General features: G+C 47.4%; 2 protein-coding genes and 1 long non-coding RNA gene across 7 annotated transcripts; 1 reads left to right on the forward strand and 2 right to left on the reverse strand.

Moving 5' to 3' along the window:
* Position 1: 1 nt before the first annotated feature.
* dnmbp (dynamin binding protein) lies at positions 2-17,302 on the reverse strand. Of its 5 annotated transcripts, XM_088360954.1 has the most exons (19): positions 16,941-17,302; positions 16,405-16,496; positions 14,479-14,633; positions 14,218-14,340; positions 11,205-13,235; positions 4,343-4,551; positions 4,168-4,267; positions 3,949-4,096; positions 3,526-3,543; positions 2,971-3,170; positions 2,775-2,905; positions 2,598-2,702; positions 2,401-2,529; positions 1,995-2,330; positions 1,716-1,925; positions 1,444-1,642; positions 818-1,353; positions 547-759; positions 2-330 (listed from the first exon to the last, which is right to left on the reverse strand). In XM_088360954.1, the coding sequence occupies exons 3-18, from the start codon at positions 14,621-14,623 to the stop codon at positions 574-576; spliced, it is 4,806 nt and encodes a 1,601-aa protein (XP_088217080.1). In that variant the 5' UTR covers positions 14,624-14,633; positions 16,405-16,496; positions 16,941-17,302; the 3' UTR covers positions 2-330; positions 547-573. The 5 variants fall into 5 exon arrangements, with proteins under 5 accessions (XP_088217080.1, XP_088217078.1, XP_088217081.1 ...); XM_088360952.1 differs by having other exon boundaries at positions 2-759; XM_088360955.1 differs by lacking the exon at positions 3,526-3,543 and having other exon boundaries at positions 2-759.
* Positions 17,303-17,453: 151 nt separating this feature from the next.
* LOC148382795 (uncharacterized) lies at positions 17,454-19,754 on the forward strand. Its single transcript, XR_015854245.1, has 3 exons — positions 17,454-17,590; positions 18,296-18,409; positions 19,717-19,754. It is a non-coding gene; the product is annotated as an uncharacterized LOC148382795 (long non-coding RNA).
* Positions 19,755-19,952: 198 nt separating this feature from the next.
* On the reverse strand, positions 19,953-21,607 carry cpn1 (carboxypeptidase N, polypeptide 1). The gene is made up of 6 exons (XM_088360864.1): positions 21,440-21,607; positions 21,204-21,359; positions 20,538-20,714; positions 20,363-20,474; positions 20,035-20,174; positions 19,953-19,985 (listed from the first exon to the last, which is right to left on the reverse strand). The coding sequence occupies exons 1-6, from the start codon at positions 21,605-21,607 to the stop codon at positions 19,953-19,955; spliced, it is 786 nt and encodes a 261-aa protein (XP_088216990.1).
* Positions 21,608-22,583: the final 976 nt, after the last annotated feature.

Below are 22,583 nucleotides of genomic sequence, written 5' to 3' on the forward strand. Positions count from 1 at the left end.
GTATTTTTCAATTGTTTTAATCAATAGCGCACATATTCCATGCACCCTTAAAAAAAACACTGGGTTACAAAAAAAAATTGCACGACCCGGGGAATTGGATTAATTTGACCCAATTTCCAGGGTGGCTTTAATTTTGATCTTTGTTTTGAAGGGTGTATTCAGTATTACATACAATATGTACACGTAGAGCAAATATTCTCCCGCTTTATAAATGTTTTTTTTTTTTTACCTTGTCTTCATTTCACAGTGTCAATGAGTGCTGATTGGAAATCACACAACACGCCAACATCTCCTCAAACTGGAAGTCCTTAAGTGCTTCACACTTTGTTCCTATGAAGCCAAATGGAGAAAGTGCAATGAACACAGTGATGGGGTTTAAAAAAAAAAAAAAAATCCTTGTCTGCTTTCAGGCGTCCCCGACGTGCTAATACTGGATGAATAATCCACATTTCTTTATGGAAAGTAAAAAAAAAAAATCTATAAATATAGGCATCTGAGAATAGGAGCAAAAAGTCAGTCACTCCAAAAAAGATCCGCTTGTCTCACCGCCGTGTCACAAGCAGCGGGCGGCGCTCAGGTGTATTCCGATTTGCGGATGTAATTAGAAGGCACGTAGCCTCGTCGGCCGCCGGCCTCGCCGAGCCACCACTCGCCGTTGCCGTTCATGTCCTGGAACTCCAGAATGCGTAGACGCTGGTTGGCCGAAATGCTCAGTTCGTTGGCGCAGCGAGCGCTGAAGGAGTACAGGGCGAAGTAGATCTGGAAAATAGCGGTGACTCGTTAGTGCGCTGAAATATTTAGCTAGCTCCAAGCTCACCTGGTGTCGGTCCGATTCGGCGTCCTGCTCAGACTCGGGCTCGCTGAAGTCGTCGAGAGCGTAGGCGGACTTTTTGTGCCCGCCGCCGTTCCTCCACCGGTGAGAATCGCCGTGACTCTGCTGCGAGCCGTCTCTGTGCGAGGAATAAGAGTCCGTCTCCGAGCGGTCGCTCAGGCTGGCGTGGGCGGCGTCGTACGAGTCCCGGTGGTGACCCGAGCGCTGGTGGGAGGACTCTGCGGTCCTGTGGCGGTTGGAGGGATCCCGCGGCGAGGAGTCGAGGTGAGGCCCGCGAGACGGGACGGAGTCCAGAGACGGCTGCGGGGACGAGTGGCTTTGGGATTGCGTCGTGGAGAAGCTGACGGCCGCCGTTTCCTGGTTGAAGATTAGCGTGCTGTTGCTGTTCTGCCGCGAGAAAACGGGCGAGGAGCCGCCGTAGCCCGACTCGTTGGACGATTGACTCTCGATGGAAACGTCCGACTGGCTCCTGCGCGGGTTGTAGGGTTTGAGGAAGGAGCTGTACACGAAGCCCTTGGAGACTGCGGATGGACAAAAGCAGAACCTTAAAAGGCACGTCGACTTGGATCGGATCGGCGATTGGACGATTTGTGTTGGATGTTGAAACCTACCGCCGTTATCAACCAGCCAGCGATTGTTGCTCCCCATGGGGTCCTGCTGTTTGATGATGCCCACCAGGTCCCCCTCCAGGATGGACACATCCAGATCCTGGGCCGCATTGAAGTTCCTGTCAGCCTGGAAGAGTTTGCCAGGACCAAAGCGCGTCATCAGAGCCGCTCGATGCTCATCCGTCTGCAAGATGCAGTTGGGCTGGGGAAGCACAATGGCCGAGAGGGTGAGACCTGAACCAAAATGGAGTTAAGGTGTAGATGTTTGAACTCACAGGTCCTTGGAGTTGCTTTTTGGAGCTCTGCTTCTCCAGCGTTTTCTTATTGGGGGGATTGTTTGCCGAAGCGGTGACGGCGGTGGTTGTGGTGGCTGGCGGCAGGTTTTCAGGGCAGAAGCTGAAGCTCTGCAGAAGCTGGAGAACGCGACCGTACTCGTCTTGGAACTGAGCTACCAAGTTTCCCTCGGTGCCGACCTTGCGAGCAAACTAGCCAAAACCCAGAGTTGAAGGAATTTGCAGAAATCGCCGATACCAAGCCCACTGAATTATACTCACGACTTGGAGAAGAGGTTTCAGCTCTCCGAGCGTCGTCTTCATGAAGTCTTTCTGGGCTTGAGCGAAGGCCTTCACGCAGCCGGTGAAGAGCTCCTCGGCGGCGTTGTGGAACTTTGGGAGCTCGTCCAGAAGTTGGGCGTTGAGCGCCTCGTAGTTGCTGCGCGCCACCTGTAGCTCATCCTGGACCCGGCGGTCCTTCAAGCGCTCGGCGCGCTCCTTGCAGTTGTCGTAGTCCAGCAGCTTGTCGAAACGCTTCTGGACCAGCTTGTGAGGTCCGGCGAACATGAGCAGCAGCTGGGTCAGCGGGTTGATGACCAAAGCTTCTGTGCGTTCCTTCTGCTCAACCAAAAGGAGAACAAGTTGTATAAAAAAATAAAAAAAAAATCCAGAAACTACAATTACTTACAAATTGTGTGAACTGTTGGTCGCTGATGCAGCGATGGGCTCTCTGGAAGCGCTCCGTGTCGGGGATGTTTCGCTCCGTGTAGATGTCGCAGAAGCTGATGGCCGCCAGCACCTTCACCGAAGCCGATTCCTGCGGACCGTTCGAGACCGTCAGAACCGTAAAACCCGCGGGAGAACCAGGTCAAAACGAAAGTATACCCTGATGTGCTGCAGGTATAAGGAAATATCCCGGATGAAAGATTTGATGAGTCTCTCCTGTAACCGGAAGCGCTTTTCAGCCTCGTCGAACGCCTCGTCTTTAATCTGAGAACAAGCGGAGGAGGTTTTTAGAGTCCTGACACCGAAACTCAAGCGGCGGGAAACCTGGTTTTGTACCTGGGGTGAAATTCCCGTCAGGTGCTTGATGTGACTACTGACACGGTTGGACTTCTTGATGATGGAATGCATGCTGAGTTTGGAGATCTTGTCGATGAAGGTGTCCTCGTCGCCCTTCCTGTACTTCACCACTGAGGCCGGTGAAAGATAAATGTCATGATCCAATTTCACGTCGACGTGAAAATGAAATCCTCACCGAGGTCTTTGCGCCGTTTGTACTCGTTGATGTTGACGTTGATTTCCTTGACGGCCTGCAGGGCCTGAGCGAGCTGGGGCCGGTCGTGGTGGCTTTCGGGCGTGGCCCCCAGGAGCTCCATGAGGAGCAGCGGGTAGCGCATGACCCGCTGCACCGGCTTGATGAGGAAAGAACCCAAATTGATGTAGTTGGTTTTGCCCCTGAATAAAAGCAAAGGCGGACAAAACCGATCAGCTGACCAAACGTGATGACATCATCAAATCAAACTAAAGGGGAGGAAAAAAAAATATTTGCCCAACACCATCAACAGGACAAAAAAAGCTCAACTTGCAAACAAAAGCATTGAAGCTGTCTTGTTATTGCGTTTTTAGTCCACATGATGGCGTTAGTTTCCCCGTTCCCGTCTCATTCAAAGCCTCCATGCAAAACACCAATCACGACCCGAGGAGAGGAATGACGACACACACACACACCAAACACACACAGGTCAATCAAAGGGTGTTAGCGCTCAGGATGATTGACATGCTCATGGCAACACTCTTTGTAGACACTTACCAGTCTCGATATATGGCCCTGCGGGGTTGAGGGGGCGACAAGAAATTACACCATTGGTGAGCTTGTGAACGTTTACATCTATGTCAGCAACAATTAAAACGAAAGATGATTTCTGGTTTCGGGACCAACCCTGTATGTATCAATCAACTTGTCGTGAGTGACTCACTGCTGGCCAAACAGGTGGAACAAGGTAGGGCACATTCTTTAACTTTGGTTTGGGTGATTGAGCAAATCCGAAAGTCGGAAGGCGTCTTTACAGGAAGATTATTTATCCACTTTTGTGGTGGCTCTTAACAAAGACATCAAATAAATATTACTAACTAAACTCGCAGGTGTGAATTGATTGATATGACAATAGAAAATAAAATTGCCAAATGTAGGTCAAATTAGTTTTGGGTTTGATTTTCCAACAAGTTTCCTCACCTGAGCCTCTCCAGACACTCCAAAACGTGGCGTTGGATATTTTCATCTTTCTCGTAGCTTTCTAAAAGCGAGATGGCCTCGTCGTGGTTCTGGCAGTAGACGTTGTACACGGCCTCCAGCTCCGCTTTAAAGTCAACGAAGACTTTTCCTGGAGAGTCACAAGACGGGAAGAGCTCAAGTTGGATTTTCTTCTGCATAAGCTTTGTAAGGCGGACGTACCGATGGAGTCGGTTTCCTCCAACGTTTCAAAGAGCCGCTGCGACAGATCGATCACAGAGTTGATGTTGCCGAAAAGGCCGTCAAAGTCCACGTTCTTCACCTTCAGACGAAAAAATGACCATCATTATTGCGTCACTTGAAGCACAAGGTCAACGTTACACGCCGAGGCGTCTACCTGGTTCTTCTGCAGAGGCTCAACGATCTCCACCACGCACATTTGCAAGTCCTTGATGTAGTCCTTCTCCGTCTGCAGGAGCTCCTCGATCACCTTGGATCGTTTCTCCAGCATCCTCAGCTCGGGGTCCTCGGTGTCGGCGGCGGGCGTGGCGTCGCCGGCCGAGGCGGACTTTGAGAGTTTGGGCTGCGACGACAACTGCGTCATCTCTGAGAAGAGCCACAAGGAACATTGAGCAACACATGACAAAAAAAAAATTATTTAAAAACATACAGAAATTAAAATATCTATAAATTGGTCTCAAAAGTCAATTTGTAACCGCCCCGGGACAGCTTTATGTCTCCTTCCCGGCCTGACCTCACTTGTGGCTTCACCTTCACGTGATTGAACTAAAGCCGGGCTCAGGGGAGCTTTTCTCCACCAGCGCCATCCGTCCACTAGTTCACCGAGCCAAGCGTCCCCGATGACAAAGCAGTCGGCTAATGGCTTTGCGCTAAGCGGACAACAAGAGTGGCAAAACAAAAGGCTGCGCGTATAATTGGAATCAATCGGTCTCACGTTTTGTGAGGTGACCCACTTTTTATCAAGTGACACTTTTATTTGCTCCGCCATGTGGAATCAAAAGGCTCCTGACACACATATTTGCATTTGCACAATGTAGAAGCAGGATAGCTTCCAAAAATACTACTAAGTGAGGACCGGCCACTACATTAGGTACACCTGGGATCCAAAATTCCGGTACAATACTTGGAAGATTGAGTTTCACAACACTCAACAAGTGAAAGACTCTTTTTGTAAAGACATGATGAAGCTTCACCCACCTGCTGCTGCAAACAACTTTCTTCCATCAAGCACCCTCCCACTCCTCTTTCCCTTTTCAAACAAAACCAGCCATTTTAAGACTGGTTGTCCGGCTCACACGGCCGCCCGTCCAATGTGTGCACTCGCCATTCCACAGCTCCAATTACCATGAGAAAGGATTGCAAGGCACCATGATTGCACACACCAGAGATGACAACGACCCCTGGGCGGAGCATAAAAGCTGGAAGTGGATCACGTTGACCACTTTTTTTTTGTTTTCAGCGTGCATTATTTTTATTTTTAAAGTTCCTATTTGCATCAATAAAGTATGCTAATGTAAAGTAGCATGCTAGATTAATGGGTGGAATCCGGTCCAGGTCTTGGATGGAACCATTTGATGTTTTCACAGCTCCACCTCAGAGAGATATGCCAAAACTCCACATGAAATCCTGAACGCAGTTTAACTCATCATGGGAGACTTTAAAACGTGATACAGCCAATCAAAATTGAGATTTGAGGTCAAACCATGTGAGTGTGCTTGTTCACGGGAGAATGCACAGTTGCCCCTGGCAACAAGGCCAGCAGGAGGGCGTGGGGGGCCGCCTCAGTTTTTGGGGAGGCAGTGATTTGGCTTCCAGGAAAAACCAACTTTTTTTTTTATGTAGTAGGGCATGATATTACTTGAGCGAAGCCTCATGGAAACTCAAGCGAGTTCCAACTTGCAATTAGGTACCGGAATGTCCCGCCAACACGCATCTTTGGTCGAGCCACACAAGCTCCCGCTTATCTCCGAAGGTCAAACGTTAAAGGGCCGCATTCCAGCGAGTGGTCAGATCTCACAATCGGCTCAGTTGTCGTCAACAGACGTTGTTATATTATTGTCAATAGAAAATATAGAAAAAAAATTCCCGAATGGCGTTGAAGATTAACTTCGAGTTTGGTCAAAGGTCAGTAGTGCTTGTTATGGAAACTCACGCGCTCATAAAGTGGCCTCACGCTGACTCACGCTAACTTATGAGTAGAGACTTTGAAACAATGTTGCGCTACGACTTGAAATATGGTCTTGAGATTTGCACGCTCAATTAACAACACCCCCCCTCGTTAAGGGATTACCAAGGCCCACACGGCATATGCTGCTCCATCATCACGTCATGACACTATAGCCACAGACGCTAAAAAGTCTCAGACTATGTGCCTTGTTTGTGTACAGGGGTAGTAAAAGTTTACACACCCTGCCAGCTTTTGGTGATTTACAAAATGAAACTCAATAAACATTTTCCGACATGCAATCAAATACAAACCTCCTGACGGGATTAGTGCATGCCGGTGTTTTGAAAAAATAGCCAACACACACAACGCTATCAGTCTCACAACGAAGGCGTCAGGAGCAGCACTAGCCACTGCCTGGCTCCAGACAGACGGACCCCCGCCATCCACTCGCCATGCTGACGCTAGGGATTAATAGCCAGGCTCCTGAAAGGGGGCTGCCTCGCTGACTGTGTGTACGGCCGTGAGTCTTGGTGACAGGGGGAGGGGCCTATGTGGTGGTAGTGGTGTTAAGGGGGGCGGGGGGCGCCACCTGCTTCTTCTCAGACACAATACACTCAAGCCAGAGTTTGGCTCTCTCACACACATGACTTTCCAATGTCAAATCAGATCTTAAAGACTCCATTCCTTCCTATTACTCATCAACAAAATAACCTGAAGATCATTTACATGAGAATAAAGTTCATGATGATAGATTGGTGTTAGCGTACCGAGTGTCCCTATCTTGATTGAAAAGGCAAAGCAGCCTTTTATGGTTTGCTTCATCTAAACAGACTCGTTACGTATGAAGACTTCTTTAGCAAACATGTCTCTCGGGACAATGACAACAAAAACCAAGAAGCCGCAAAACTTGTTCCGCAAGACTGAAGAAAATGCTCTCTTCCTGTGGGACGGCCAATGCTTATGTGCTTACAAACATGAAGAGACATCTTGATGTAATCAATGATAATCTGGCTACTTTGGGTTTGAAAGTTCAGGTCTTTACCGTGGTTGGGCTTCCTCATAGTGGCGAAGGCTGATTTTCCCAGGGAGCTGGGCGCCGTCTTCCTGTAGAAGCTATTGCGATCTAGAGAGCCCACATAAACGGGCTTCCGACCCCGCTTGGGTCCGCCGTTCCCGGCGCTCGACTCGTATCCTTTTTCCGTCTCCTCGCTGCGCCCGTAGACGACGGGATCCTCAAAGGAACGCATCCTCCTGAGCGCCAGCTTCTTGTTTTGCTCTTCCACCCATTCCTCACAATGCGTCTTGCGTTGTTGTTCTTTGGGGTATTCCTCGTGATGCGAATCCGCAGATAAAGAACGCAAATCTCGATATTTGTCTCTGGGTTTGTGGTAGGATCGTCCTTCGTCTCTGCACTCGTAGGGTTCCGTTTCTGTCCGGTTGCGACGGTAATCATTCTCGGAATCGTAGGAGTCCTGGCGCTCATAGTGGTCTTTCTCCCTCCGTCTGTGGTGGTCGTAGTACTCGTCATCACCTGTATCTTTGTACCGATAATAACGTTCCCTCTGTTTGGCACTGCTGCATTCGTCTAATTCAGAGTCACATTGGTCACGTTGTCTATTCGAGTAGTTGTCTTCATTTCTCCGGTTGTAGACTTCTTTGTCTCTGTAACTATGCTCTCTGCGGTCGTAGTCGTACTCCGAACGCCATTCACGGTACTTATCTTTGTATTTTCGATCCCTATAGCGGTCTTCCTCTCTGTATTGGTCTTTGTCCCTAGAGCGTTTAGTATCGTAATAGTCCCGGTCTTGGGGATAATACCGATCGTCTCTACGAGGGTCGTCTCTGCGAGGGTCGTCTCTGCGAGGGTCGTCTCTGCGAGGGTCGTCTCTGCGAGGGTCGTCTCTGCGAGGATCGTCTCTGCGAGGATCGTCCCTGCGAGGATCGTCTCTGCGAGGATCGTCTCTGCGAGGGTCGTCTCTGCGAGGATCGTCTCTACGATCGTAGTCTCTACAAGAATAGTTTCTGCGATCGTCGTCACGGTAGTCTTCGTCGTACCTGTCATGTTCCTTGGAATCACGTTTACGATGTCTCCTCTCGTCATAATATTGTCTGTCGTCGTCGTAGCGGTCGTGATTTCTTCGGTCGTAACTATCCCTGTACTTGTATTTTTCCTTATAGTCATAGTCCTCGGATTCTCTGTGACTCCTGTGGCCGTAACCGTCAGAGTTACGTTGGCTGTCTCGACTTCTATTGTCCCGTCTTCTATCTTCATCCAATTTGGCGTAGCCCTCGTGGCTCCTGCTGTCCTTTTCTGATGGCACCTGCTCGTAATCCTCCGGGCCTTGGTAGAAGCAATGTTTGCCTTTCCATTCCGATATCCTCACATCTAGGTGACCGTCTTGTGAACCTGGATGGTAGTAAACATTCTGCCCTTGACACCTGCTGTCTTTATAAGGTGACTTCTGCTGGTCATCATATTCCCAGCTTGTTTGGTTGCCCTGGACCTGGTGGTCCCATTGCACAGGCCACGGAGCAGCCACATGCACAGGACCTGGCATGGCCCCCCCTGCAACAATCGGGCCTCTCTGGACAGGCATCATCCCGGCTTGCATTGGCATCGGAACTGGGTTACCTGGCACTGCTGCTATCATGGCTTGCTGCGGAAGTCCAGGAGGAGCCACCCCATACCCGGGATACACAACCTGTTGCTGCTGAAGCTGAAGTTGGTGGAGTTGCTGTAAATGTTGAAGATGGGCCACTCGCTCTCTTTCCTTAGCCCATCCAGCATCCCCCAGCTCTTCCACACTCTTCCCCCTCCTTACCGGGGCCCCAGGAGCGAAGTTCCAGTCCACGGGAGCAAACATGACCGGGTTTCCGTAACCCGTTGGGCTCTTCATGTTTGTTTAAATGAGCCTCCCAGAGCTGTGATCTTCAAAGCGATTGATTCCTTTGCTCCTTTGACTCTGGCATTCCTTCACAAAGCGCCGTAAAAGACTCCACCTGTCAGGCATTTTGTTGAGCAACTATGTCCCACTTGTTTTTCTTTGCCTTCTCTGCATGGCCTCAGCAGGAGCGCCCGGGCCAAGCACCTCCCAGCTCTCGGCGTAACTGAATCATCCCCTCCCTGCTGTCATCTCAGCGAATTGTTCCAGGCAGGAGGGGGTGGGGGCGGAGGTGCCTGAAGGAGGGGCCTCCTTGGGTTAATGATTTCAGTCTAGTCACATGAGTTGAGGATTAGCCCAGTAGCCACTCCCATTGTTTCAAGTGCTACTACTGCCGCTTGCAGGAAAACACTGTCCCTCAGGACAAGTCTTTGACGAGACATTCCAATTATAAATCCGTAAAACCGCATTGGCATCGTGAAGTTTTTTTTTTTTTTCCTGTGCAATGAACAAGCCGCCATCCTTTATCCTGTTTGCTTAGTTGCGCAATTTCCTGCAGACCAGATCAATGTTGTCTGGGGTACCGACACTGATAGAAAATCTAAACTCAACTTGTGCGGAACAAAGTAATTGTTTTTAAACACAAAGAAAGTAAGCAATTAATAGGTCAGACCATTAGCTTGAAAAGTAGAAACCCGAGTGCACAATGAGCTATTGTAAAACACTGTCCGCACTCTTCGAGTTCAAACTTTGATGTGGGAAAAAAATGGGGCCTATTCATAAGTATACACCCCCCCCCCCCCCCGTGCTCTCAATCTCATCTCTCCATGAGAGAGGCAAGGAGTGGTTCAAACCCAACACAAATAAACTAAGTACCCATGGGACCGTGTCAATTTACCAGCAATTTAAAAAAATCTCAAGAGTGATAAGAAACTGGCAATTCTTTCATGATGACAAATTGTCTTATAAATAGAAACATCTTCAGCGAGACTCATTATGAGATGTTTCACAGGGTATTAAGGGGGGGAAAACTCTAATTACTCAGTGTTCAGATCTAAATCAGGACCGAAACTGCTTTTTGTGTAACACAACATTCCTATGGAGGAGTGCTCATGCAAATGAAGTTGGAGTAAAAAGATCATGTATCAAACTGTCCGACGTCTTTAAGTGTCCTATTATGTTTGGCTAACTGGAGTTGCCAAAGGACCCTGAGAACGGCGTCGGTGTCATGGAAGCCGAGAGGGGAGCGTTTTAATAGCGGGGGTTTAAAGAATTAAAACACAAAGATCTTCAAACACACACACACAAAAAAAATCTAAACAAAGACGTTTTAGGAATGTTACTTTCATCTTGCTATGAATGATTTTTTTTTTTTTTTTTAAGCTGCCATTGTTTCCCAAAATGTTTTGATCCACGCCCCGCATGGAAAAACACACTCTTGGAGTGTGTGCACGACAAACACGTTGGCCGCTACACACCTTTCTGTAAAGTGAGCACGAAACGGGGAACGCGACGCGGCTATTATAGTACAATGAAAGCGGATGTGGGGAGGCGTTACGAGATGTTATTATTTACAGGAAGGTGTGAGAATTCCGGTCCAGTGACGAGTGAATGCAAATTATGTGGACACTTAGCTTGTTGCCTTCTAGCAAATTCCTGCCCTTGACAATGGCAGTCCTGTAAAATAAGACTTTAAGATCCAACACGAGAATTGTAACAAGTTTGCAAGTTCCTGTCATTATCTGAGAAAGTAAAAAATGATATTATATATCATAAATATTTGAAGAATGCTCTGAGCTCCGTCTAACATTCTCCATCCTACCCGCCAATCTGCTGGATGTGGCCTCCTCAGAAGAGAGTCCAAAGAGGTGAGCCAGGGGCTGCATTATGGTTCTCCAAAACCGCAATTTGGATCTTTTTCCAAAGCGAGCCATGTCGTGTTTTCACCTGGCCGAGTCTTGGCTCTCTCTTTATTCCATTTGTACAGTAGTGAGCCGAGTGGGGGGGGGGGGGGGGGGGGGCTAGACTTTCACAATCTGGTACCTAGGTGACAACACGTGAGTCTGCCTCATGAGAAGCCAGTTTTCCTCAAGAGGCAGCCACGAGACTTCTAACTGCATCTACATTAGGACTATTGATTTTTTTTTTTTTTGCAAAGGTTCAAAGTTCATGAAATAGGCTTCACTTACCTTGCAACTGTTGCTGCTCCAAGGCCAGCGTCTCCAGCGTGTAGTTGCAGAACTCCAGGTTCTCCATGAGCTGCACGCGAGCCGTCTCCTCCTCTTCCTCCTCCAGCAGGGCCCTGAGTTCCTCGGCGGTGCGCGCATACATGTCCATGTCGTTCTCCACCTCCTGTAGCCGTAGCAACAGCTCGCTCCGCCGTTGGCTCTCCAGCTCCATCTCTGGATCCTTCTCGTCTTCCGGTTGGACCTCGTGTTCCTGGGTGGCCGTGAAGTCACTGAGATCCGCTTGCTCGTCATTTATTTGGTCAAAGCTTGGCTCATGAGGGGCAAAGAAGATGGAGTTGTTGTGGTGGGAAGAGTTGGTGGAGGGTCTCGGGGTCGGCGGAGGACGACGGGGAGCAGGGCGGGCCGGTCGACTGGCGGGGCGGACCGCTTGCGGACGAGGAGGAGGCGGGCGAAGGGTCCTGCGTCTCTCTAATGACGAGGAGGCAGAGTCGGAACCCGGCGAATGCAAAGACCCCCGGATGATGTCGCTCTCGTCGTTGAAGCCCAAAATGGAGAAGTGTCTGGAGATGTGAGATTGCTCCACCGAGGCGCCGCTGTCGCTGCACGGCGACGTGAGGCTTTTCTCAAATTCAAAAAGCTGCTGCGACAGTTTGGCTTCCAAGTCGCCGGCCGATGTCAGCAAAGCATCCAAGGTGAAGGACGACGGGAAGAAGCCGTTGGAGCCCGAGCGCACCTGCTGGGATCGACAAGATTGGCTTTCGGCATCATTGCCGCTGGTCTTCTTCTGTTTATGGTTCTCCACGATGCTCATCAAGGCTTGTCCGAGCGTTGCGCTTCGGCTACAGTTGCCATTCCCAGTGGGCCCGTGGCGGTTTTGGTTGTCTTTGGACCAACCAGAAGGAGTGCTAGGGAGAGTTCGACTATGAGATAATTTAGGTTGAGGTCGGCCGGTTCCGTTAGCGTAGCTTCTCTGGTTTCCGTTAGTGTAGTTGGTCTGCTTTGCATCGACACGATTCGTTTGGCTACGTGCGGGCAAGCTCGGTCGCGGAGGTGGGAGTCTGGGTCTCATCGGTGGCATGGATTTGGGTCTCTGCGGTCTCGGGTGCGATGGACCCACAGGAACCAAATCGCTCTGCCTTCTGTTTTCATTTGGAGCAGCGTCGCTCTTGTTTGTACTTTGCCATCTCTGCTGCTCATTCTTCTCAAAGTAGTCCAGATCCCATACCGTGTGATCTTCACAAGAGGTCGGATCGGGGTCGTTCCCGTTGGGCCACGACGGATCTGAGCTGTAGTCAAAAGCGTCCTCTTGTTTCGGTTCATCGTGTTTTGTTTCCTCTGCCATTTTCAGATGGGGGTTTTCGATTTTGACAAAACGATGAGGGAAGATACCACGGCGTCCTCTCAGCTCTCCCTCCAGCCAGCCATCTTCCATGGTGTTTACAACACGAATGCGCTCGCCCACATCAAAGTCCAACTCACCGGGCTCCATGGCGCGGAATTCATAGAGCGCCACTCCATAAACGACATCTTCCTTCTCTTCGTCGTCTTCTCCGAGCGTCTCTTTCTGCTCCTCAACCTGCTCATCTTCTACGGCGTCTTCTTCGGTGGCCTGCTCTGTATCATTGCTAAAATACTGGCAATGCTGGAGTTCCTGAGGTGATCGCAGAGGACTCAGGAGCTCCACAAACCCCTCCGGGAAGATCCCCCTGCGGCCGTCGAGTTCACCTTCGAACCAACCCGGCTCGGGCAGTCCGGTGATGATGATCAAGTCGCCCTCGCGGAAGTCCAGCTCCTCGTTGAGCTGCGCGTGGAGACTCATGAGAGCCCGGGCCTGGCCCAGGGCGTGCGCCGGGAGGTCGGCGGCGTGAGCCTGGGCCGAGCGCGCCGAGAGCTGCCGGGAGCGGCACGAGAGGTTCAGCTCCTTGACGCAGGAGGTGGGGAAGACACCGCGGACCCCCCGGTCGTCACAGCCGCAAAGCCAAGACTCTCCAGACTCCATGGAGTCCCCCGTTTCCCCAACTACCACATCACCTGAGGAGACACGGAGTAAACATGACTTGGATGTACAACAATAACGCATTTGATCTCATGACAACATGAATTAATCAAATCTTTTAATTTTTCATAAACGCCAGTGTCTGTTAATCATAGCACAAATATGATCTTAAACTGGTGAGCATAAATTTATATTTGCTCTAAGAGCGTTGGGGATTTGTGACCAGCTAGAAGTTATGAGGGGGGTCACATTCCAAAGTTTATGCAGCTCCACCTCCCCATTGTGTCGCTGAGCAAAACTGGGACAAGGCCAGCAGGAGCGTGGAAATTCCTACAGGAAATAAACACACCGCAGACAGCCAGTGTGGATGCTTTCCTATTATGGAGGAAATGTCCTTGGCTTTATCCATTGAAAACAACAAAGTCTCTATACTATTGTGTGACACTTCTGTACTAGGAAGAGAACTTTGGAAGAAGTTTTACCAGTGTGAAGGACTTTAGCCAACGTCATTGTCTTTAGTCCTGAGTGTGTTGCCATAAGAATGACGCACACAAAAAAAAATTCTTAATGAATAACACAGTTCATGTCATCAGAGAAACTTAAAAATAAAGACAGGTGAGTGAGTGCACTAGTTTTAGTTAAGCATCTGAGGACATCTAGTGGGAGGTTTGGGGAAGTAGCCTGACTCCACAGAGGATGCTAATGCTTTCATTGACAAAAGAGCACGACATGCATATTGGCCAAAAATTGGCTACAATGATATAAAATAAAACAACTAGGGCTTTAAAAAAAAAAAAACGCTTCAATCTACAAATGAACAAATTGTTTACCTGGGTGCAGAGACATCGTTTTTAGGCTAAGCCAGAAAACAACATTCATTAGATATCACTTCACAGTACGACGACCAAAAATGTTGCTTCCAATTCTTCTTCAGATGTGGGATATTTATATTATTGCACTTTTTATTTATTGCATGAAGTCCAATCTAAATCAAATACTATCATTTTGATTGCTTACCTCTCTTTAGGGCAAGACTCCCCTGTTCCGTGGAGCAAAAATCGTTAATGCACACGTAGAGTCGATCTTCGGGCTTGGAAGTGGGTATGGTAACCTCTTCCACAAAGGTGCTGGGAAACTGACCTGAAGATAGCACATAGAGGGGGGAAAACCAAACTTCCTCAGTTTTCATGATCTTTAGTCATACTCGTTATATTTCAAGCAAATATACATTTCCCCTTTGCGTCGTCCTCGATACCCAATCGCTGAAAGCGTCCTTACCGGTGACGCCATCTTTGTTGCCGAGCAACCAGAAGTCATCCACCACGCCGAGCACCTCGATAACATCGCCGGTGAAGAGGGGCAGCTCCTCGGAGACGCTGGGAAGGAACTCGAAGACGGCGCGCACCAGCGATCCCGCTTCCATCACTCATAACCTGCAAGGAAAGTTTTTGGAATACAGCTGACATTTACACAAAAACAACTCTTGCCAGAACCTGTGACCATTAAACGTGTCCTGGCAGGCACCAAATTTATGAGCAAGAAGGGCGTGTACGACAAGTTGCAACATTTCTGTCCACGTGTCAAAATCCATGACACACAGCGCAAATATTTAGGCGGTGCCGTTAGTTCATGTGGAGCATTTTCCAATCGGCACAAAACGGTTCTCGCTCACCTGCTGCAGCCGCTTTCTGCCGGCTAATCCAGAGCTCCACATGCGGCCAGACAAGCTTCTTATTGTTATTTATGGGCCCGGGTGAGTGTGTCACGGCGTTGCCTGGTTACTTTTACGCTAGGCCCGGGAAAATAACGCCGGCGTGGCCCCGGTTCTTTCGCTAGCCGTGCATTCGGGTAGTTTTTAGCTTATACAGACACTCAACTTGCGTCAGATGCTTCTGACTCATCGATTAGTAATCAGATGAAGGCCAGATTTGTTTGGATTGAAGCTAAATAAAGGGAACATAGAAACTCAGTTCAAAGACAAAACAACGGCGCCAATTTGCTTTACTGTGAAGCTCGGCATGTGATGGTAAAATGAGGTGTGTCTCCTCTAGCGCCTACAAGGTCCTGATAAGGGGATGAACTTTGCTCTTTTGAGCATATCCTGGTGGATCTTTTCTTGCAAGATGAGGGAAGAAATATTTGTTCAAAATGGAGCGAAAGGTCATTGTGGGTCACTCTACGGCAACAGCTGACACACAGTCGACGGTGGACACACAACTCCTGGTCCATTCATCCCTAATCCGGTCCGCAGACTGGCATGCACACACGCCTATGTTCTGGCAGAAGATGCTGGATATGTTTTGATGCCAATTGCGGCCAGCTCGTTCAGACTGCTGAGTCAGGGGGAGTTCAATACAATACCCAAACAGTGCCGGTGGACAGTTCTGGATATTAAAAAAAAAAAAAGTTGTCTCATCATCTTCACTCAGCTTTGAAAATGGAAAAAGTAGAATTAGGCGTGGTGAATCATCAGCGAAAGCAAGCTCAATTCCAAAACTTGCATTAATTTATTCCCAACTGTGTATTCCAGCTTTATGAATCATTGTTGGGTGTCTAGCTGGAAAAAAAAAACAGCACGTAGGAAGAAAACTAAGGGTGTGTCCATTTTGGGGGAAAAAAAAGGATTTTTGTATTTTCAACACACCATATTTATATTTGGTGAGGAAACGTCAGGGCATTCCACAGGAGAACGCCAGAATCGTGCACACTCCTCTTTCCCAAGCACGTGTTGAATATAAATGACAGCTAGACCTTTGAATAAACATGAGAACAGCTCGGATGTCTGTGCTCGCATCACCTCGGAAACGAGGGGGGGGATTGTTTTTAAAAAAAAAAAAAGCATGGAGGGTTTTCCTTGAGGGAGTTGCCCGGGATACGGCGCACCCTTAAACACAACCGAGGCCCTAATAGGTAGCATATGAGCCATTATGTAACTCATCTCCACAAGACTGCGGAAACGCCATCGATCCAGAAGGAGAAAAAGTAGCGTAACATCATGTTAGAGTCATGCTAAGTTGTTTTCTAAATCACAGGATCAAAAGGCGCATAATTACTGTCAAATATGATTTATTGGAAATCCAAAGGCGAGCGCTTGGAAGACGAGCACTCCGGTTGCTTTGTCGACGTGGGCTAAATAGAACAAGAGTGGCTCTGAATAATTAAAAGCTGGCAGGGGCCAAATACGGCAGCATGACCATCGCTCACCTCAGTTGACAACAGCACTGATAGCAGCTTGCACAGACAACACAGGAGAGGTTGCCAGGTAGTCACACCTATGCAAAGGCTGGAGGTCAAACCTTCAAAAACAAGCACAGACGTTTTTATTTTCACACTTGCACATCATTTTTATTGCATTGGCGCCATACTATGTGCAGGCTGTGGGAAAGTGGAAACAATTTAAATTATTTAAAGTAGCTATTGCCAATTAGTCCAACTGGCAAGACTCCATTTTTGTTTTCCTTTATGTCAGCGTCATATAGTGACACCCTGAACAATTTCAATATATGTCCACTAGAGGGCAGACAGTGCATGATTACTCTGTATACATCGTGTTTCAGTACATTTTTCATATCTTAATATGTGCCGAGAGTCAGGAAAGGTTGAGAAAAACTAATGTTGACTTCCAACTTAGTTGTGATTGTTGTTATGATGAACGCACGTGTGTTATTGCTAACGTACACACACCAAGACATATATGGAATATCACAAAATAAGTAATAACATGGAAAAAAAATAATCACCTATTCGGGTGATCGAAGTCCAGCTGTAATCGGCAACTTTCAAGATCCAAGTAGACCCACGAGAAGCAACTTTTTCTCGGGTCCGCTGATGTGTTGGCACTCGTGTCTTCCCGATGAAACTCGAACGACTACAGCGCGCATAGATTGAAAACAATCATCATAAAGCGAAAGAATGCGCTATTCTTTTGGAGGATAAGAAACATGTCGGCGCAGTCCTTCGTGTGTTTCGGCCATTTCAGCTGTCATCTGATCAGACGTCAGAAGGGCTGGAAGGGGAGCAGACCTTTTAGCGAGTCTCCTCTCCATGCCTTCACTCAACACAAACAGACCACCCTACTTTTTCCAAAGAGCTCCCGTTAGGTGCCCCACCTCGATGCCTGACTGAAAAGAAAGGGAAAGTAGATTTCCCGCCCCCCGATCAGCTGTTGTAGCTGCCCTACACAATGCCTGGCTGAAAACATAATATATTAAATTATAAATAATAAAATATTTAAAATATATTTATCCGGGTTTTTTAGTTGTAGTAGGTCCGATTCTATTAACACGTTTCATTTTTTTATTGCTTATTGTTAGCTCCAGGTGATGCTAATGCTAAAAATAAATAACACGTGATCTAGTCGACAGTTAAACACTATACAATACACATGCAGGTATGGGCTAATAATATAACAACAATAATAATTATTTTTTGTTGTAATTGTGTTGCAGTCGTTCAAAATCTGCTCAGACAAGAAAATACTTTAGTATTTCTAACTTTAATTCTTTATTTAACATATTTGTCTACGCCAAGTTAGGAGGCATCTTATGAGTGCCTTCATTTCCTTCGTGATATTTTGCAATCCATAGCAATGACTGCATCATATATTGTTGAAAAGTATCTGTTAAAGACTTTTTTTTTGCTGATTCTACATGACTGCTTCCTCTTATATGATCTTGCATGTGCAAAAACAATAGCAGGAAACGGAGGTCAATCTCACGTGGGAACATGGAAAAGGAAGGCATTGCAATGGCACTAAGACTTGTGTGGGCAAATTTGATTCGAATTAATAGTGTAGCAGCTCACATAACTTTCATGCTAATCAAATCCTCAACTGCCAGTCAATGGACATGTAAATGAAGCATGTGGGAGATGTCCGGCAGCGTAGGTCCAAGTTCGGGCATCTGTGACGCCAATTTTTTTGTCCACAAAAGCAACACACACTCAGTGTATGCGGGCCAACGAGAATGCTCCAGACTATTGTGCCGTGCATGAAACGCTGCCTTTGTGTCTCATCTGGCAGCGAGCACTTTCATTTAAGAGTGCTTTAGAGGTCCATTGTTGACTTTTGAATATTTGCTCTCTTCATGCACTGTAGGAGGAGGACACAAGTCATTCTGTTGTGGAGAAGCTGCGACCAGGCCTGTCCTTCCAGCGGGTGAAAGGTCAATCGGTCCATCTTGGGTGAACCACCATGAAATGTTAAGTCCAGGTAAAAGCAAATAACCATCCAAAGCAAGTTTTGTATGTCATACCCTGCAATGTGAAGTCTTCTTTTCCTTTTCCTCTCCTTTCCAGACTAGCTATTGTTTCATTCTTTGCTTTGAGGAAAGCACTTGAAAGTAAAAGAGCTTTCAAGACATATTGGAGGCTATGAATAAAAGTAATCCCCATTCGAGCAAGAATTCACTCACACTGCTTTGTTACGGTTAATCTTCAAGAAGGATGTATTTTATTTACACTCATGAGTTTTTATTTGACAGTGCTCTCTAATGTTAGTTGCAATTAGGCTTTTTAACATCTTGTCCTTTGCTGCCACCCTCTGGAAAAACTTGCACTGAAGAACTACTCCATCACTCAAAAGGGACTTTTTTAATGGGAAGTTTTCATACTCATCACAGGGGAAGAAAACACATTCTTTTATTTTTATATTCAGCAAATCTCAATTCCCCCCCCCCCCCCCCCAAAAAAAGACAGCCATCTTCATGTGCAGTTATACTGTTACATAAATACATTGTTCTTGGAATAATTATTTAAACAACTGGTATTAACAAACAAACTTAAAAAAAAAAAAAAATCAAAGAGCTACTAAATTAAAAGTACTGTGTGTGCATGTGTGTGTGTTCCCGAAATTGCCACCTCATCTCGGGCCCAGTTTTAAAGTGGACTTGGGAAATGACAGGTTCCTCCTGCCGTGGTTCTTTGTCTTCACGGTCAGTTTGGGTATCTTTTTCTTCAAGTAAAAATTATGCTGTGATGGAGACAAAGAAGCAAACTTCATAAAGTTCAAGCCACTAATAATGCTTCAATTCCTCATACCACTAGAGGGAGCCAAAGTGACATTTATGCATTAGAAAACAAAGTAAGACCCACCTGGGTGGCTTCAGCCGGTCCCACCACGATGGTGCTCAAGGAGACGGTGTAACCCGGGGCGGTGGCCGTTACCGTGTACGTGCCGGGCAACAGCAGTCGGAAATAATCACCGTGCACTCCTGCAGAGAGCCGTTATTGAATGATGCGGCATGACATTTTAGACCAGCGGAGAAATAATCATCTCAGGACAAACAACTCACCACTGGTGACGTCGTGGTTGATGCCCGACACGGAGATCTCAGCATTCTTAATCGGGTTGTTGTTTTCATCATACACCATGCCTTTTATCCCTTGATGCACCTGTAACGGAAGGAAGCCCGCTGTTTATTATGCTCTAATTGATTCATTCATAACCCTTTGCTAACCAAAACAGCAGCACCTAGTGTTTGTTACTAACACATTCCCATTGCTGCTTATCCTCACTAGACTCGGGGAGCCTACTGGAGCTGCCTTTTGGAGTAGAGGTTAGTAGACACCCCAGAATGTCCCTTGTGCGACCACACATGTAGCACATGCCAAAAAAACCACCACTAGCCCCGCCTCTTAAATCACTGACCTCAAATGTAAACAAGAGTCTTTAATTTGGTAAACAAAAGCCGTATTTACTTCAGTCTGGTATGCATAATTACACCAAAGTGTATGTTGCCGTAGCGTATACTTTGCTAAAGTGGACCTCTGAAAACCCCAAACCTCATCTGCTTCATTTGAAAAGTTCATTTTACCATATGATTGGAAGAAACCAACCTGTTCCACAAAGGAAACTAGCGCCTCGCGATTGCCCAACCATTCTCTGGGCAACGACGACTCGGGCGGAAACTTGTCGCAGCTCAGCTCCAGCGTGATCTCAAAACAGTTTGTGTGTAAATAGTTGAAGTCCTGCATGCCTGAAACGCAGCAAAAGATTGACGCCATGTCTTTAACATTCCACAAAAAGAAGGACCATCTTGGGCTCTGCATTGAAATGGCTATAAAAAGTCTACACACCCCTGTTCGATGGCCATGTTTTTGTGATATCGAGAAACTCAAAACTTTAGCCACTATTATTCTTTGTGCTTACTGTTTTTTTACTGACCCTTAGACAGGGAGTACCAGCTGGCGCCATTGGTGATCCCGTCTTCAAAGTAGTCGCCGCAGTTCCAGCCGTTGTGCATCCAGCTATGTGCGTACGAGTAAGTCTTCGCCAACTAACATCACACACACGTATGGAAATTAGCTCCAGGTGATGTTCCCATGTGTCGGTGGCTTACGTTTCGGAAGATTTTGTCATCCTGGGTGGCGGCGTAGGTGGTCCTCCCTCGGATGCGGGCGTCCCGAGATTTGTCAAAGGGGTAGTTGGCCACCACGGCTCCCCCGTGAAGGTTGGCCGACAGGACAAAATTGTGGTTTTGCATCCATTTGATGACTGCACGTGTCTCCGGTTCTACCTGGACGTGGTATCGAAGGACAGTGTATGACTTTTCTGACGACATCTGGTTTTGTTTTTACCCCCCTTTCACTTCTTGGCACTTTTGTTCAACTCGCCTAATCTCCTGGCATGCGTGCATGATTAATCCTTCAAAGTATCTTCTCAAAGCGATTTATGAACTCTTTGGCCCGATTCCACTTTGGTTCTTCAACTTCACCAGGTACCACCATTATGTGGTAGGCTGATTTTTTTAATTGAACTGATTTTCTCGAGCAGGAGCAATACTCGTGTGAGGCAGTAAACACCAGACGAGAGCTCCGGCGGGCTTGAGCCAAGCGGTAGCAGTCTGGCAGCGATTTATTACGACTGCCGCTTTGTTTAGCTTTTAAGCTAAATCTGTCGGACACATGGGTAGATGTATCTAGAACATTTTAACTTTAGGGGGTGAATGGGCCATTCAAACAATGCCCCTCCCCAGAAGCCCACCCCCTCCCTTTGTGCATCAGACCTGCTGCTCCCAGTTGTCAGGCAGCGGCAGGTGGTGGTTCGGTCCGTTGGTCTTCTCGTAGTAATACATGAGCGCGTTCAGGTCCGGAAAGTTCCGGTTCAGGTCGATTTCCCGCACGTTGCCTCGTCCGACCAGGTAGCCGTTGAACTCGGGACCCTGGTTGGAAAAATTGAATTTATTAGGACTATATTATTTTCATATGAGGTTGAAATAAATACTTTGCAGGGGTCCCTTACCTGTCTGGCGGCCACCTCGTAGCCGTCGGGGTTCATGGAGGGCATGATGTGGATGCGCGTGTCGTAGATGAGCCTCATGATCCGCTGGTTTCCCGCCTGGAATTCCTCGCATAGAAATTGGGAGAACTTGATGAGCAGCTCGCGGCCGAGCACCTCGTTGCCGTGCATGTTGCCCACGTACTTGAACTCGGGTTCCACTGGGGAGGAAAAGCACAAGAGGCAACGGTGCTTTCAGGCGTAATCAGTGGAAATGACTGCCAGAGCATGTGCACACATGCGTGAAACTCTCCGGCTGTGTTATAATGCAAAACACACTTGGATTGCCACAATCTTTAATATTTAACATCTAATGGAACTCTTGGAATTTAACAATTATAGGACTTGTAGAAAATTAGTTGCACTATGACCACGAAAAAATAATTTTTTTTTAATAGATTATGCTACCTAGGACAATACATCAGTTTGTTATTTACTTATGGTGTCCCTCAAGGCTCTGAACACGAGCCCATGAAGTTGAGATGGGACCAGGAATGTAATGCTATTTAAAAAAAAAAAATAGACTATAATTTATGGCCCACAAGCCCTATGTTGCCCACCACGAGTGCCAAGTGGGAGTCGACGCAGGTGCAAAGTGCACGGTTCCTGTTTTGTTCCATTGGAGCAGAACAGGCACACATCCTTCTATTCTCATAAAGGAAACCCGTGCGATGAAAAAAAAGCCAAGACAAGCCAAGGTTATTTCTCTTGAAAATGCACCAGTGGAAAGGCCGGCCAAGCCAAACGGCGGCGGTTTTGTAAAATAAACATGCGGCGCTCTAATTTTTGTGGTTACGCGCTTGCACCTTAAATATCGCAACCCTTAAAAGTGATTTTAAACGAATGACAGATGTTACCCCCCCTAAACGTGCAGATTTGTCCTCACGTTGTGCATGTAAACAACTTTCCAGACGCCAAGTCCAACATTCTTTGCTCCATTTTTTTTTTTTGGGTAATACCAGGAATGAACCAACATACCACTCGGTCTTGTGCAAAAATAGAATGCTGGCGTGCAACGCAGTCCAACCCAAACATGAATTAGTCTGTGCATATAAAAAGTCTGCACACCCCCTGTTCAATTGCCAGGTTTTTGTCATTTAAAAAACAA

This window comes from Syngnathus floridae, chromosome 18 (genome assembly GCF_059516105.1).
Source record: "Syngnathus floridae isolate MCC-2025c chromosome 18, RoL_Sflo_1.0, whole genome shotgun sequence".
Lineage (NCBI taxonomy): Eukaryota > Metazoa > Chordata > Actinopteri > Syngnathiformes > Syngnathidae > Syngnathus > Syngnathus floridae.